This window comes from Hordeum vulgare, chromosome 4H (genome assembly GCF_904849725.1).
Source record: "Hordeum vulgare subsp. vulgare chromosome 4H, MorexV3_pseudomolecules_assembly, whole genome shotgun sequence".
Taxonomy (NCBI): domain Eukaryota; kingdom Viridiplantae; phylum Streptophyta; class Magnoliopsida; order Poales; family Poaceae; genus Hordeum; species Hordeum vulgare.
The window spans coordinates 429,897,676-429,913,584 of record NC_058521.1 but is presented as its reverse complement, the minus strand read 5'-3'; the positions used below and the strand labels follow the sequence as shown (position 1 = coordinate 429,913,584).

Sequence of the window (15,909 nt, the reverse complement as noted above, 5' to 3'; positions counted from 1 at the left end):
GTAGGCACGTGTCCCAATGATTCAACGGAACCGTCTCTTACAAACGTGGGGAGAAATGACTTTTCTTATATATAAACAGGGGGCCAGGTCCAAGGCCTTATCACCATTCCCTCCTCCACAAGTGTGGCCAAGGAAATCTAGAATCCTAGCACTTAGTTCCATGGCGGGTTCCATGGCCCTCCACAATTTCTCCGTCTCCCAGCTTTGGTTGCGAGACCTTGAAGTCCAAGGGTATCTTCCCTCTTCTGATGACGCACCCACGCCTACCGGCCTAACCGCCTACAATGGCGAGTCCCTCGCAGAAAAATCCCCTACTCCACAAAGAAGGGAAAGGGTTTGTTTTACTTCTTTCCTACTATGCGGGTTGGGATTTCCCATTCATCCATTTCTGAGAGCTCTATTGGAGTTTTACGGATTGCGGCTCCATAATTTGTCCCGAGGTTCCATTCGACACATCTTAGGTTTCGTAGCCTTGTGTGAGATGTTCCTACGTTGCGAATATCACTTCGATTTGTGGAGAAAGTACTTCTGCATTGTTCCCAGGACTGACGGAACCTCCTGCCCTAGAGGCAATAATAAATTGGTTATTATTATATTTCCTTGTTCATGATAATTGTCTATTGTTCATGCTATAATTGTATTAACCGGAAACCGTAATGCATGTGTGAATACATAGACCAGAACATGTCCCTAGTGAGCCCCTAGTTGGCTAGCCCGTTATTCAATAGATGGTTATGGTTTCCTGATCATGGACATTGGATGTCATTGATAACGGGATCACATCATTAGGAGCATGATGTGATGGACAAGACCCAATCCTAAGCATAGCAAAACATCGTGTAGTTCGTCGGCTATAACTTTTATAATGTCAAGTATCATTTCCTTAGACCATGAGATTGTGCAACTACCGGATACCGTAGGAGTACTTTGGGTGTATCGAACGTCACAACGTAACTAGGTGATTATAAAGGTGCACTACAGGTATCTCCGAAAGTGTCTCTTGGGTTGGTACGAATCAAGACTGGGTTTTGTCGCTCCGTGTGACGGAGAGGTATCTTTGGGCCCACTCGGTAATGAATCATCATAATGAGCTCAATGTGACTAAGGAGTTAGCCGCGGTAAAGATGATTAGCAATTCCAATCACATGATGGGAATACCAATTGTCAAGGACAAGAAGTATTTTCAAAATGATACTCATTGGTAGATCACAAATATATATCCAAGATCATCTTTACCCATAAAACGCAAGCATATGACACTTGTAGAGATAACATGCCACCTAGGAACAGGATAATTTACAATATCAACACTAAGTGGCAACACCTCAAATGTACACATTTTCAAGGTTTGTAATATGCACATAGCATATTACTCCCCCATAATGTGATAAACCAACAATATTAACAAGTGGCAAATTGAAACCAACAAGAGATAATTAATGGACCATATAGAATTTGAATTTCTCATGAGTAAGACGTACCACATAGAAACTAGATAATCTTGAAATATCAAAACTAAGTGGTATTCCCCATGTATACACATTTATAGGATTGAGAGGTGTGCAAAGCACATCACTCCCCCACAATGGGATAATCCATTAATCTCTCACAAGAGCCAACAAAAATAAAAACAAGACACAAAAGGCTCAATACAAGACTCGCATGTACATGATATGCAAACCAACATACCCATACTCGATTACTCAAGATAAGCAAGTTGGAAGCACAACATATACAAACGCATGCAAGGTACAAAACCACAACATGCAAAGGAGCAAGCACCTAACAATGTAAACAGTTTAAGTATAAGTTACGAGAAGGAGGCACATTGGATATAAGATAGAAACTCGATAATCCAAATGACTTGGCTTGAGATAATATGAATGATGAAGACCCCTTAATTCTTCATTATGTATCCAAGTCTCTAATGTCCTCCATAGTCACCTATTGATCAAGTTTGAGCTTGTTGGTCCCCAACTACATTGGGTCCTAAGAGGTTAATCACAATAGGCTTGGCAACCAAAATGGTTCTTTTCTTGACACCATCTTGAGTACCAACAAACTTGGAAAACACATTTCCAATCTTATCCTTCCCAAGGGAATAGATATCATCAATAGTGATTGGGTTGGATAAGTTACCTCTTGTGCAAGACGAAGCGACGTGACCCTTCTCACGACATAAGTAGCAACATCTACCCTTTGCTTTCTTCCAAGTTGATTTCTCACCTCGGGGAGTGTTGGCTTGGGTCTTATTGGGAAGAGGCCTTCCTTCAACTTGTAGTTGAATATGTGATTGAGTTTGTGGCCGCTTCCCTTGTTGCTTGTGACTTTGAGACTTCGTCTTCAGAGGGCAAGATCTAACATGGTGCCCTTTGACTTTGCACTTGAAGCAAATGATTTTGGCCGAATTCTTGACTTGTTCTAGGCCCCTCTTGTTCTTGTTTGAGTTTACTCCAAACTCATTTTTGTCATTCGGAGATGTTTTCTCACACAGGACATTGTTGAGTGTGGGCATCCCTTCATGACATTGTTCCAAGTCTTTCTTCAAAGAAGTGACTTGGGCCTTGAGCTCTTTGATTTCCTATGCACGGTTAGTATCAATGCAAGTACTAGAGGAAGTGTAAGCTTCAATGTTAGAGCAACAAGGCAAGGAAAGTAATTCATCACACGAGGTAGCAACATTATGAGTAGACGAATTACGAGGACTAGCACATGGAAATATAGTACTTTGACTAGAAGTAGTGCCATTGTCCATATGAGGCTCGCGTGATGTTACCTTGGTGATGATAGCCTCATGAGCTAACTTTTGCACATTATGGGATGTTAGAAGATCGGCATGAGAGCTTGTGAGAATTACATGGTTTTCTTCCAACTTCCCATAATTGCTAGTTAGTAAATCAAGTTGAGCACGTAGCGCAACATTCTCCTTCAATGTTGATACTTCAAATGAGGTAGAGTTAGATGTACAAGTATCATCAACAATATGAGAGGAGTAAGTAGCAAATAGAGACTTCTCATGAGTAGATTGAAGCTCCTCATAGATCTTAGAGGTTTTGATGAGCTCTCCCTTGACATTATTGCATTCAAGGAGAAGGACCTCAAAATCCTTTTTAAGTTTATCATGAGCAACTTCAATCTCTCCTTTTGAAGATCTTAAGTCTCTACATGCTTGATGACTCTTCTCAAATTCATGTTCAAGTTGTTCACTTTTATCTTGTTCAAGATTAAGTGAATCATTACAATTTTCAAAGTAAGCAAGAACATCTTGGAATCTTTGAAGAGCGTTATTTTTAGCTTTATGAAGAATTTTACTGATCACATAGATATTTTCAGTCAGGTCATCATCATCATCCTCATCGCAAATATCATCGTTATTGCACAGGGAAGATGATACCTCATTATTACCTCTTGCCATGAGGCACATGTGAACTGGAGGAGTTGATGATGATTCTTTTGGTGAATCAGATTCTTCATTAGTCAAAAGTACTTCATATTTCTTGATATCCCCTAAATGATTAGTCATAGAGAAACTAGGGAGAAACAAGATATTTTGATCAAGAGGACACGAGGAAGGAGGCATATCACCACAGACATTTGTCAAGGAATCTTTAGGTGAAATGCATGACCTATCAGCACAATAATTTACACTATGTGTGGTGCTAGATATGCTCGTGTCCATAGAGGCTATGGCATTTTCATCAACATATATTTCTTCACCCACCATGTCATTACCTTGTGAGATAGAAGATGCTGAGGTGTGCAAGCAATCGGATATGGAAGTAGTGGTGGACTCTTTAAGATCGAAAAGAGTGAAGAGCTCATGCACCAACACCTTCATCATAATATCGTCTTCATCAAGATTGGACCCACCATATATATCTTCAAGTTTAGTCCAAACTTCATGAGCTGACTTGCAAGTCGAGATAGACTTAAACACTTTAGGACTTATGGTTCGATGAATGGCAAGAAAGGCCTCACAATCAAGATACATTACGTTAGTAGATGAAGATGCATCATCATTTTTGTCGGCAATCCCTACAAGAACAATTCGTAAAGTATTTGGGCCCATGGCCCGAAAGTGATGAAGCATATGAATTCTCCATAGGGTATAATTTGTGCCATCAAAGTCAAAGATGCCATTGTGCACTAATCCAATAGTCGACATCGATACTCTATAGGTCGTGAAACCTAATTAAAGAGAGACCTAGCTCTGATACCAATTGAAAAGACCTCGATGACGCCTAGAGGGGGGGTGTATCGAACGTCACAACGTAACTAGGTGATTATAAAGGTGCACTACAGGTATCGCCGAAAGTGTCTCTTGGGTTGGTACAAATCAAGACTGGGTTTTGTCGCTCCGTGTGACGGAGAGGTATCTCTGGGCCCACTCGGTAATGAATCATCATAATGAGCTCAATGTGACTAAGGAGTTAGCCGCGGTGAAAAGACCTCGATGACGCCTAGAGGGGGGGGGGGTGAATAGGCTATTTAAAAACTTCTTCAGATTTGACTTGAACCTAATGCGGAAATAAACTAAGAGGGTACTTGTCAAGCACAAATCCTAAATGCACTAGGCACTGCAACGTGTATCAACAACACGATCTACCAAGATGGACACAATGCAGTTACTAACAAGCACAAGTAAGTTACACAAACTTACTTGAGCTATATCACACGACAAGTAGGTGAACAACACAAGATACTAGATCACACTATATCGCACGATATATCAAGGGCTGCAAGTATGTACGTGTGGATATAGAGGGTATGCTTGAATGATTAATCTTGTACAAGAAATAGCCAACACAATATAATGAGCACAAACAATGTGCAATGTATGTATGCTCAAGTAACACAAGTAAACCACAAGTAAGGAGTTAGGGTTAAGGATAACCAAGGTCACTGAGACGAAGATGTATCCCGATGTTCACTTCCTTGGAGGGAAGCTAGTCACCGTTAGAGAGGTGGATGTTACCACGAAGGCACACCAACGCCACGAAGGCTCACCCTATTCTCCCTTTGAGATAACACCACGAAGGCGTTTCTCAACCACTAGTGGTAAGACTTTGAGGTGGCTTCCAAACCCTCACAAACTTTTCCGGGGAAATCACACAGATTGATTCCTCTCCGAAGAACTCCTACCGCCTAGGAGTCTCCAACCTCCAAGAGTAACAAGATCACGGGGAATGCTCAAAACTTGCTCAAATCACAAATAGCTTGGGTTGAGAGAAGGAGAGGGAGACGATCTATCTTTTGATTGGAACAACTCTCAAAGGGGCTCACAAATGCTCTTAGGATCTAAGATTTGGAGTGAGCAAATGTGTGTGAGGTGGAAATGTGTTCTTATGAGGATAAGGCTGTGTTAGGCAACCCTCTCACGAAGTGGGAGGGGGGGTATTTATAGTGGGGAGAGAAAAAGAGCCATTGGGGACACTTTAAGTCACACAGGGTCCGGACGTCCGACAGTTGTCAGAAGTCCGGGCGTCCGCGAGGGGTCGGACGTCCGTCAGGGGTCGGTCGTCCGAGGCCTGTAGATACGACTGAAACTATTTTGAATTAAACAGCGACCGGACGTCCGACAGGGGTCGGTCGTCCGAGGCCTGTAGATACGACTGAACCTATGTTGAATTTATCAGCCACCGGACGTCCGGAGAGGACCGGAAATCCGAGTTATACAGCTCAACTTCTACTGGTGGTGGGTTCCGGATTTCCGACGGGTGTCGGACGTCCGGCGCTCGGACGTCCGGAGGGAGCCGGATTTCTGAGATATAGAACTCAACTTCTACTGGTGCAGGCTTCCGGATTTCCGGGACATGGCCGGACATCCGGGCCTCGGACGTCCGGAGGGAGCCGGAAGTCCGAGTTATATGGCTCTGATTTCTCTGGTATAGGATTCCAGATTTCCGAACTAGTCGGTCGTCCGGTCCTCGGACGTCCGGAGAAAGCCGGATGTCCAAGGCACTGGTTCTGTTTTCAGATAACAACAAAACAGTGGAGATGTGGTCTGAGCAGAGAGTGATGATGTAGTTTGAGCAAGTTCATCGCAAAACCTGTGATCCCCTCTTAATAGTGCGGGATCCCTAAGGACTCAAGAATCATAAAAGAGTACTGATGATCCATACTTGAGTGTATACTTTTATTCGCTGATCATCACTCCGCACAACTAACGTCAAAGGAACTGATACCTTTGAGTTAGCCCTTTCACCTGAGCTTGATGTTGTTGTTCCTTCTTGGCTCAAGTTGAAAGCAAGACATGACGAAGTCTTCAAGTAGCTTTCCCATACATAATGCAGAAAGCCTAGCTTATGTATTCATCTTCATTTGTCCACCATATGAACATCCACAAGAATCAAGCATGTAGTGCTCAGGAATGCTTATCTTGATCTTGTCCTTGTTAGCACATGAGGTTGTCCTTATCAACACATGATCATTGACAATAGTTTCAATGATATATTCGTGCTGATCCACTTGAACTTGCACACCACAATCTTGATGACGATCACCACTTGACGTCATCCTTCATGGGTTGTATGAGATCTTCCTTTTGACGCAAGCCCAATGGAAACACACATAACCCCCACATAGGAGTCTCACAAAGACCATGGGTTAGTACATAAACACGTAATGGACAATGCTTACCATATCATGGGATCACATGATCCCTCTCGGTACATCTTATATGCTTTGTGTGTTGATCATCTTGATTTACTCTTTGTCTGAGATCTTGATCAACCTAGTGTTTCTATGACCATTCTTTGGAAAATACCTTGAATAACATCTTGGTCATCACATAAACTCCTTGAACCCGACAGATGGACTTCAAGAAATGCCTATGGACAAATCCTATAAATATAACTTAAGGCAACCATTAGTCCATAGAAATTGTCATCAATTACCAAAACCACATATGGAGATATATGCTCTAACACGCGGGATGATGTGTTACATAACGAGTAAAGAGACTTGCCGGTAACGAGATTGAACAAGGTATAGGGATACCGAGGATCGAATCTCAGGCAAGTGTCATACTGATAGACGAAGGGAATTGCATACGGGATTAATTGAATCCTCGACATCGTGGTTCATTCAATGAGATCATCATGGAACATGTGGGAGCCAACATGGAAATATAGACCCCGCTGTTGGTTATTGGACGGAGAGATGTCTCGGCCATGTCTACATGGTTCCCGAACCCATAGAGTCCACACACTTACGGTTCGGTGACGCTAGAGTTGTTACGGGAATTGTATATGTGGTTACCAAAGGTTGTTCGTAGTCCCAGATGAGATCCCAAACGTCACGAGGAGTTTCGGAGTGGTCCGAAGGTAAAGATTTATATATGGGAAGACCGTTTTCAGCCACCGGAAAGGTTTCGGGGTTTATCGGTATTGTACCGGGACCACCGAAAGGGTACCGGGGGTCCACCTGTCCCAGAGGGCTGCAAGGGCTGAAAGGAGAAGGGAACCAGCCCCTGGTGGGCTGGTGCGAGCAAGGGTTGAGTCCCAACGCGCAAGGGGCCAAACCCTAGAGCGTGGGGGCTGCCTTGGGTGGCAAGCCACCCCTAGGGAACCGCCTCTCCTAATCCCCTAGGGCTGCCGCCACACCACCTAGGGAAACCCTAGGGTGGCCGGCCCCCTCTCCATCCCTCCTATAAATAGATAGGGTTTTGGGACGGCTTCACACACCTTGAACATCACCACTTGGAACAACCCTACCTCTCCCTATTCTCCTCCTCCGTGGTGCTTGGCGAAGCCCTGCCGGAGAACCACATAGCTCCATCGCCACCACACCGTCGTGCTGCCGGAGTTATCCCTCAACTTCTCCTCCCTCCTTGATGGATCAAGAAGGAGGAGACGTCCCCGGGCTATAGGTATGTTGAATGCGGAGACACCGTACGTTCGGTGTTCGGATCGGATCTTCCGCGATTTGAGTCGCCGCGAGTACGACTCCATTGACCGCGTTCATAGTAATGCTGCAGCTTTGCGATCTTCAACGGTATGAAGATGCTCTCCCTCACTCATTGCTAGCTTCTCCTAGATGACCTTGGTGACACGTAGGAAAATTATGAATTATTACTACGTTACCCAACAGTGGTATCAGAGCTAGGTCTATGCCTAGATTCTATGCACGAGTAGAACACAAATAAGTTGTGGGCGATGATATGGTCAGTATGCTTGCCGTTACTAGTCTTATCTTGATTCGGCGGCATCGTGGGATGAAGCGGTCCGGACCAACTTTACACGTACTCTTACGTGAGACTGGTTCCACTGCCTGACATGCACTTGTTGCATAAGGTGGCTAGCGGGTGTCTATCTCTCCCACTTTAGTCGGACCGGATTCGATGAAGAGGGTCCTTATGAAGGGTAAATAGTAATGGCATATCAATGTTGTGGCTGTCAAGTATGTAAGAAGCATTCTTGCTAGAAACACAAATTCGCCACCTAAAACTTGCAACAACAATTAGAGGACGTCTACCTTGTTTATGCAGGGTATGCTATGTGATGTGATATGGTGAAAAGGATGTGATGATATATATGTGATGTATGAGATTGATCATGTTCTTGTAATAGGATTCATGACTTGCATGTCGATGAGTATGACAACCGGCAGGAGCCATAGGTGTTGGCTTAATTTATTGTATGAGATGCGACGCCATGTGATTACTTTAGTTTATTGCTAACCGTTAGCCATAGTAGTAGAAGTAATAGTTGGCGAGACGACTTTACAGAGACACAATGATGGAGATGATGATGATGGAGATCATGGTGTCATGCTGGTGACAATGATGATCATGCCATGCCCCGAAGAAGGAGATCAAACGAGCAAGATGATATTGTCCATATCATGTCACTATATGATTTGCATGTGATGTTTATCATGTTTCTATATCTTATTTTCTTAGAACAACGGTAGTAAGTAAGATGATCCCTCACTAAAATTTCAAGAAAAGTGTTCCCCCTAAGTGTGCACCGTTGCGAAGGACCGTTGTTTCAAAGCACCACGTGATGATCGGGTGTGATATATTCTAACGTTAACATACAACGGGTGTAAGCCAGATTTACACACGCATAACACTTAGTTTGACTTGACAAGCCTAGCATGTACAACATGGCCTCGGAACCGATAGACCGAAAGGTCGAACATGAGTCATATGGAGATAAGATCAACATGGAGATGTTCACAATTGATGACTAGTCTATCTCACATGATGATCGGACACGACCTAGTCGACATGGATCATGTATCACTTGGATGACTGGAGGGATGTCGATCTAAGTGGGAGTTCATTAAATAATTTGATTAGATGAACTTAATTATGATGAACATAGTCAAAAGGTCTTTGCAAATTATGTTGTAGCTTGCGTTGTAGCTCTACCATTTTTAATATGTTCCTAGAGAAATTTTAGTTGAAAGATGATAGTAGCAATTATGCGGACCAGGTCCGCAAACTGAGGATTGTCCTCTTTGTTGTACAAAAGGCTTATGTCCTTAATGCACCGCTCGATGTACTAAACCCCGAGCGTCGTCTATAGATGTTGCGAACATCCGACATACACGTTATTGATGACTACATGATAGTTCAGTGCATAATACTTAAACGACTTAGAATTGAGGTGCAGAGGACGTTTCGAATGTCGCGGGACATACGAGATGTTCCAAAAGCTGAAATTGGGATTTCAGGCTCGTGTCCTTGTTGAGAGGTATGAGACCTCCGACAAGATTCTTAGTCTACGAAGTAAGGTATAAAAGCTCAATCGTTGAGCATGTGCTCAGATTGTCTGAGTACTACAATCACTTGAATCGAGTTGGAGTTGACCTTCCATATGAGATAGTGATTGACATAGTTCTCCAAAGTCACTACCACCAAGCTACAGAGCTTCCTGATGAACTATAACATATCAGGGATAGATATGATTATCCCTGATCTATTCGCGATGTTTGACATCGCAAAAGTAGAAATCAAGTAGGAGCATCAATTGTCACTACAAGAAATATGCTCATACTTCACGTTTTTTAAAATGTCGTTGATGAATTCGTCATAAATCTACGACGATTTCATCCGAGATCATCGTAAACCGTTTGAGGGGATCAAATCTACATATAAATTACGACGATGTGAGTCAAAAACGTCGTAACCGCATAAGATGAGATCGTCATAACTTTTACGACAATTATAATAACATCGTAACACGATGTAACATAATGTTTACGACGATTATAAAAACATCGTAAAATGTATTTTTTTTCATCTTACTTTTCTGTTGGCTATTTTTTTCATCTTACTTTTATATTGTTTTTTATACCACTTTTTTGTTGGGCTATTTTTTTCATCTTACTTTTAATTGGGCTGGTATTTTATCCTTCGTGCTTGTTAATGGACTGGTTTGTGGTGTGTCATAATATTTTATATTATACATAATAGATGGTCTACTATATTTTTAAATGAGTTGCTACATTTTTACAACAAAGGTTTGGTACGTTCTTTACAAAACCTATTTTCTCGCACTTCGAAAATAGAAAATGATTTTTTTTTGCACACAAAATGTAAAATCTCTTTAACAATGTTGTTTGTCATACCAACATACACAAATCTGGACAATATTGGCTCATTGTAACAAACTATAACAGGATAAAATATAAGAGAAACAAACAAACATTTTTTTATATAAGCTTAATTATGATTGATGGAATCTGCTATGGCATGGATCAATGACGTGTCAAACATCCATCCATCCGTATATCCATCCATCCGGACATCCAACCCACCGGCCCAAACATCCCTAGGCGTCATTCCTCCCCCCTAATCCCAGATCCACCCAACCAGCCGGCGGCGGCCACCTCTCCCCTACCCCCACCCAACCTGTCGTGCCGATCTGATGGGCGCGTGGACGAGAAGGGGAACCTCCTCCCCGGCCGACGGGGATGGTGCGGCCGGCGGGCCTCCTCGACCCGACGACGCAGCGGTGCCTGTTCCTCGACCAGCGGCGCCCCTCCTTCCATCGGAGGTGGCAGCAGCGCCCACTCTGGGCTCACCTCCTGCTCTTGCTCGTCCTCGCCCTCGCCGGCTCCCCCGACACCTCCTCCCCGCCCCACTTCGCCGCGCCCCCATCCCCAGCCTTCGTCTCCGAGGTACGTATGAATACGAGCTTTCTAGGCATCGATCCAGTGGTTGATTACTCGATCCCGAACTGATCCCGTGGGATTCCCGGTCTAGATCCGCCTCCGATTCGCTCGGCGATAGCTGGTGTTGCTGTTGTCGTTATCGAAGGAGGAGGAGGGGGAGCCCTAGCCGCCTCCTAGGGCAAAGTCGCAGATGGGGGAGCCGAAGCAGAAGTGGACAGCAGAGGAGGAGGCGGCGCTCAAGGCCGGGATAGGCAAGCACGGGGCCAGGAAATGGTGCACCATACTCAAGGACCCCGAGTTCAGGAACATCCTGCGCTACCGCTCCAACGTTGACCTCAAGGTTCGTTTCCTGGGCCGCCAGACCCTGCCAGCTTTAGCCGCTGTATGTAGGCAGGGAATTCAGGTGGTTGTTTGCCTGTGCGGGTGTGTGTTTGCCGGCCGTGATCGCAGGACAAGTACAGGAACATGAATGTCACCGTGAACGTGTCGGGCTCTCGCGACAAAGTGCAGACGATGGTGATGACAAGGCCCACGGTTAAGAAGCCGAGGTCTGCTCCGAAGCAGGAAAGCCACTCGACGGCGATCACCACCATCACCTCTGACGGTGATGATGACGTCGTCGACGTGAAGCCTATCATAAAGCCTATTGTAACGTTTACTACAGGGAATAAATCGCTATCTAGGTAGGTGTCCCGTTTGATATGCCGGTTTGGAATGCTTGTTTTATGTCCTTTGTTCTACAAGTATCTTGAACAGAAACTTGCAAGGTTTTGACTGCTTTAATGTACCTCTGTGATGTCGTTCCTGCAGGCTAGAAAATATCATACTCGAGGCCGTGAAGACCTTGAATGAACCTACACGGTCATATAAAACAGCCGTTGCTAATTCTTTTGTTTATCATGTACTTTATCACAATGAAATGATATATGATCCTTTATTATAAATACCAAATTTTCTAGTCTTCATGAATAAAAAGAATTACTCATTTACTTCGCTGATCACTTAATATATCTTTTTACAATTATTGAGTCAGTGATGCAGAAAATTTTGTGACAACATAGACATGCAAAAATGATTTCATGATAACCAGTGGCTACAAAATCCCTTTCCATTAGGCAGAGTTCTACCTAATCTAGTTTGTTATGTAGATTGCACTGGTTCTTAACTTATTTTTCTTGTCATGTAGGAACAATACTGGCCACCTGCTGATTTTGATCATGTACTGTCTGCAAAACTGAATGAGTTGACATCATCTAGGAAATTGATGAAGGCAGTAACGTTTCTTTCAACCGTAACTACATTATCATATAGATTATAAAGCGGTAGAAAAAAGTGCCCTGATATAAATTAGCAAAAGTCACACCTGTTACCATTGTTGTAGCTTATAAATTAAGTCTGATGAAGCTCAATTGAATTGAACTAGGATCTTTTCATATTTTATGTTTACATATTATGTATGGATTTATCATTATATGGATGACCGTGCTTGATATGTTGTGCTTCCCAAGCATTCACCCAATCAACACATGCGTGAGCACTCTCTGTTCCAAACAAATTGTTTGCCTGCTATTGGCATGTACTTATCTATTCTATTATAACTGCTTTCAGTGTCGTAACGTATCTAATATAGTACAATACTTATCTAGTTAGTAAGATTCAAAATGTCATACTATATTTCAGAAAGATACTATTATACCTTTTGCTGGATCTCTTTGGTGCCAGTGATATCTTTTGTATGCATATTTTTTTGCCATGGTCCACCTGGAAATTGCTCTGTTATATATATTTCTAGTTGGAATGTACAAGTCCCTAAAATCATGAACCTGGATAATTGCCTTGAAAATTTGTATGTGCACATAGATAGACTAGGTTACTCTTTTTAAGAGTATAAGCCATTCCCCTCGTCTTGGCCTTGGGGCTTGGGAATTTTGATCGGATCTGCTGTCGTCTGGCCTCTAGACTGCAGCAGCATTTTCGCGGCCGCCGCGACTGTCGGGCACGAATTTTTGGAGCCTCCTGTCATTTTTTCTCGGAGTAATACTCGGTGCCGTCATCGTTTCGTTTGTAGATCCCATCTGGGGTAGAAATGTTCGGTAGTTGCTGCGGTTTCTCATCCTCCGAGCCGCTCAAACTGTTGTCTCAGTTCGAGATCACCTCGGGTAATAAGGGGCCTAGATCGATTCTCCATCAGAGGGTAGCTCTGTTTTTTAACCAGAGTTGTACTGGATGCTCCTTTGATTTTCCATGTATCACTCCTTTGATTTTCCACAAATCATTCTTCTTCTGCTAACTGGGAAATTAATATATGCTCTCTGCTTGTTATTACACTTGATTTCTTCAAACAAAGGATACGATCTGGGAGTAACTTGGTAGTTCTTCATATGCTCAAGTAATTTTCATTAACTTGTTGGTCATTTAGATTTGAGTACTTTGAAGACTTTAATGTTCATCTTTTTCTTTGTTGACACCAAAACTAATTCCTTGTTAAGAATTTTTGCCTTCCTTAGTGAAGGATACTGGTTACCAGCTTGGCATCATATGCCCTACAGTATTATTGAGATTATGAAGTTTATTTATTTACAGTGTACTGTTCTCCTATCTTTAGGAGATTGGAGAAAAACTATCATAAATCGGAGGCAGGTTGTTGGTTGGCAAAGAACTCGTACATGTTGTAAGAAAATGAGGGGAGGATCCAGCCATTCATGTGAAAATAACTTCTTATTTTGGTTTCTATAAATATGTACACTGTCGAACAAACATCTTAATTATAATGTAATGCATCTGTAGATAACATACTCATGTAGCTATCTGCCGCTTACTTGCATTCAGGAATTAATTTGATTTCCTGTACTGGACGGTCATGTAATCACCTCTACTGTAGAAAGTATTGTGTTTGTTTGCATTCACAAAATGGTTGGATGTTCTGCTAGCATGTACTAGATGGTCATGTATTTGTGAATATATGCCTGCAAGTCTTGTCTTTGTTTTACGCAAGCAAATTGTCGATGCTCTGCTCTCGCCTGTCGCCTAGTTTCTATCTATATATCCTAGTTCGGTCATGAATAACTTATGCATGTGGTGTAGGGAGCATGGTAGAGTGGCTAGTATATATAGCTGACCCTATCACTCTATTCTTTAGAGCTATGAATGATGTACACACCACTGTTTTGCTGTGGCCGAAAATTCCTCCTCTCTGAATAAATGAAATGAATCCCCTTTTCCCGTATCGTCTCTGTTGGTGCAGCGTCCAGAGGAGGTGGAGCCGTGGGCCAACATCCATCTTCACCTCCCACCTAGCGGCTGGACCGCCCCTTGCAGCGAACATGGTGAGCCCAACTACCCCCTGATCTGAATATCACCTGCACTTTCTATGTTTCCGTTGAAGTCTGGTTCAGTTTGTACGTTTCTTTACTTTAGTTCACCTGCACCTTCTGTTCTCCTGTTCTGTACTTTAGTTGCCTTTGGCATTAACTACAGAGTTGGCAATGCAATGCTCCAATTGCCAGTCGAAATGGTAGATCAACTTTAGGACTTAATAAACCATACTAAACAAATTTATCGCAATATGTGGATTCTTATAGTGATTTGTAGCTGTTGGACCTGATTAAGGATAGCTCGAGCATTAATTTTTTACGAGCATTAATTTACGCTCTGAATGTGTGCCACCCAAAACAAAGTTCCTTCACAAATAATTCAACCATGACATAATTGTGCCAGTTCGCTGTTTTCCTAAGATACATTTTAAGAAGAAAGTGTATTTTTCAGTTCGCTGTTTTAGAATGTATGTGTCAGTTCGCTGTTTTAGAATTTGTAGGTGTCAGTTCACTGTTTTTCTAAGATCAAGGGTCACGGTAATCTTCTTGTTAAAATGTATTTTTCTAAGATCAAAGCTCACGGCAATGTTCTTACACCCTGGTTTACACCTAGTTATCACACTAATGTGGAGTAGCTCGTTTTGTATTATCTTACATGTCTGCTAATTATTGTGTCATTGACTCCTCCTTTTGTCAGTGCTTAAATTCCTCTAGTAAAGCGAAAATACCAAAAAGATATTGAGTTTGGTTGTGTGCATTTTCTTTGTCCAGAATTTCCTGGAACAATCTTAGATAGTTTGAAGTTTAATTTTCTGTTTCTATGACCTGTTTAGGTTGGACTAATTATACTCCAGAATTTATATCTCAGGATTTTTAACATCATCTTCAGGAACATAGTGGCAGCTCTCTTCATTCTTATAGATTTGCTACCATCTGTATTATAATGCTTTTTTATTTGAAACAATAATTTTGTTGTTGTTACAGTGCTTCAAAGGATACATGCTAGACAATGGACGAATGAGCAGACCATCCTCGAGCAGAGACTGCTCTCAACAACATCCTTCCATGTGTGGACGCGAGTACAACTAACCGAACCATAGAAGCAAGTGCTGCTTTTGATTTGCTTCTAGCCTTATGCTGGAAGCAAGTGAAACTTTGTTTGTAGTAGTGTCAGTTTACTAGTTTATCAGCCATATTGGTGTTGGTGTTAAAGTGTAGTGAAACTTTCTTTGTAGTAGTGTCAGTTTACTAGTTTATCAACCATGTTGGTGTTGGTGCTAAAAGTGTGTATTTTGATTGTGCAAACCTGGGAGATGTATTATGTGATGTCATATGATGGATGATTTTAATTCGACTTGGAGCTTTCTTGATTTGAATATGAAATAGTGCTGCATTTAATATTGGACAAATAATTGGTTGAAAAGGCCCAATAAATAGAAATGAAACCAAGTTCTGGAAAAAAAATCTTGAA

At 42.4% G+C, this 15,909-nt stretch overlaps 1 protein-coding gene across 1 annotated transcript; it reads left to right on the top strand.

The window, feature by feature from the left end:
- Positions 1-11,314: 11,314 nt before the first annotated feature.
- On the top strand, positions 11,315-12,517 carry LOC123450580 (single myb histone 6-like). Its single transcript, XM_045127752.1, has 5 exons — positions 11,315-11,464; positions 11,575-11,807; positions 11,935-12,016; positions 12,311-12,415; positions 12,506-12,517. Exons 1-5 carry the CDS (start codon positions 11,315-11,317, stop codon positions 12,515-12,517), a joined length of 582 nt encoding a protein of 193 aa, XP_044983687.1.
- The last annotated feature ends 3,392 nt before the right edge of the window (positions 12,518-15,909 follow it).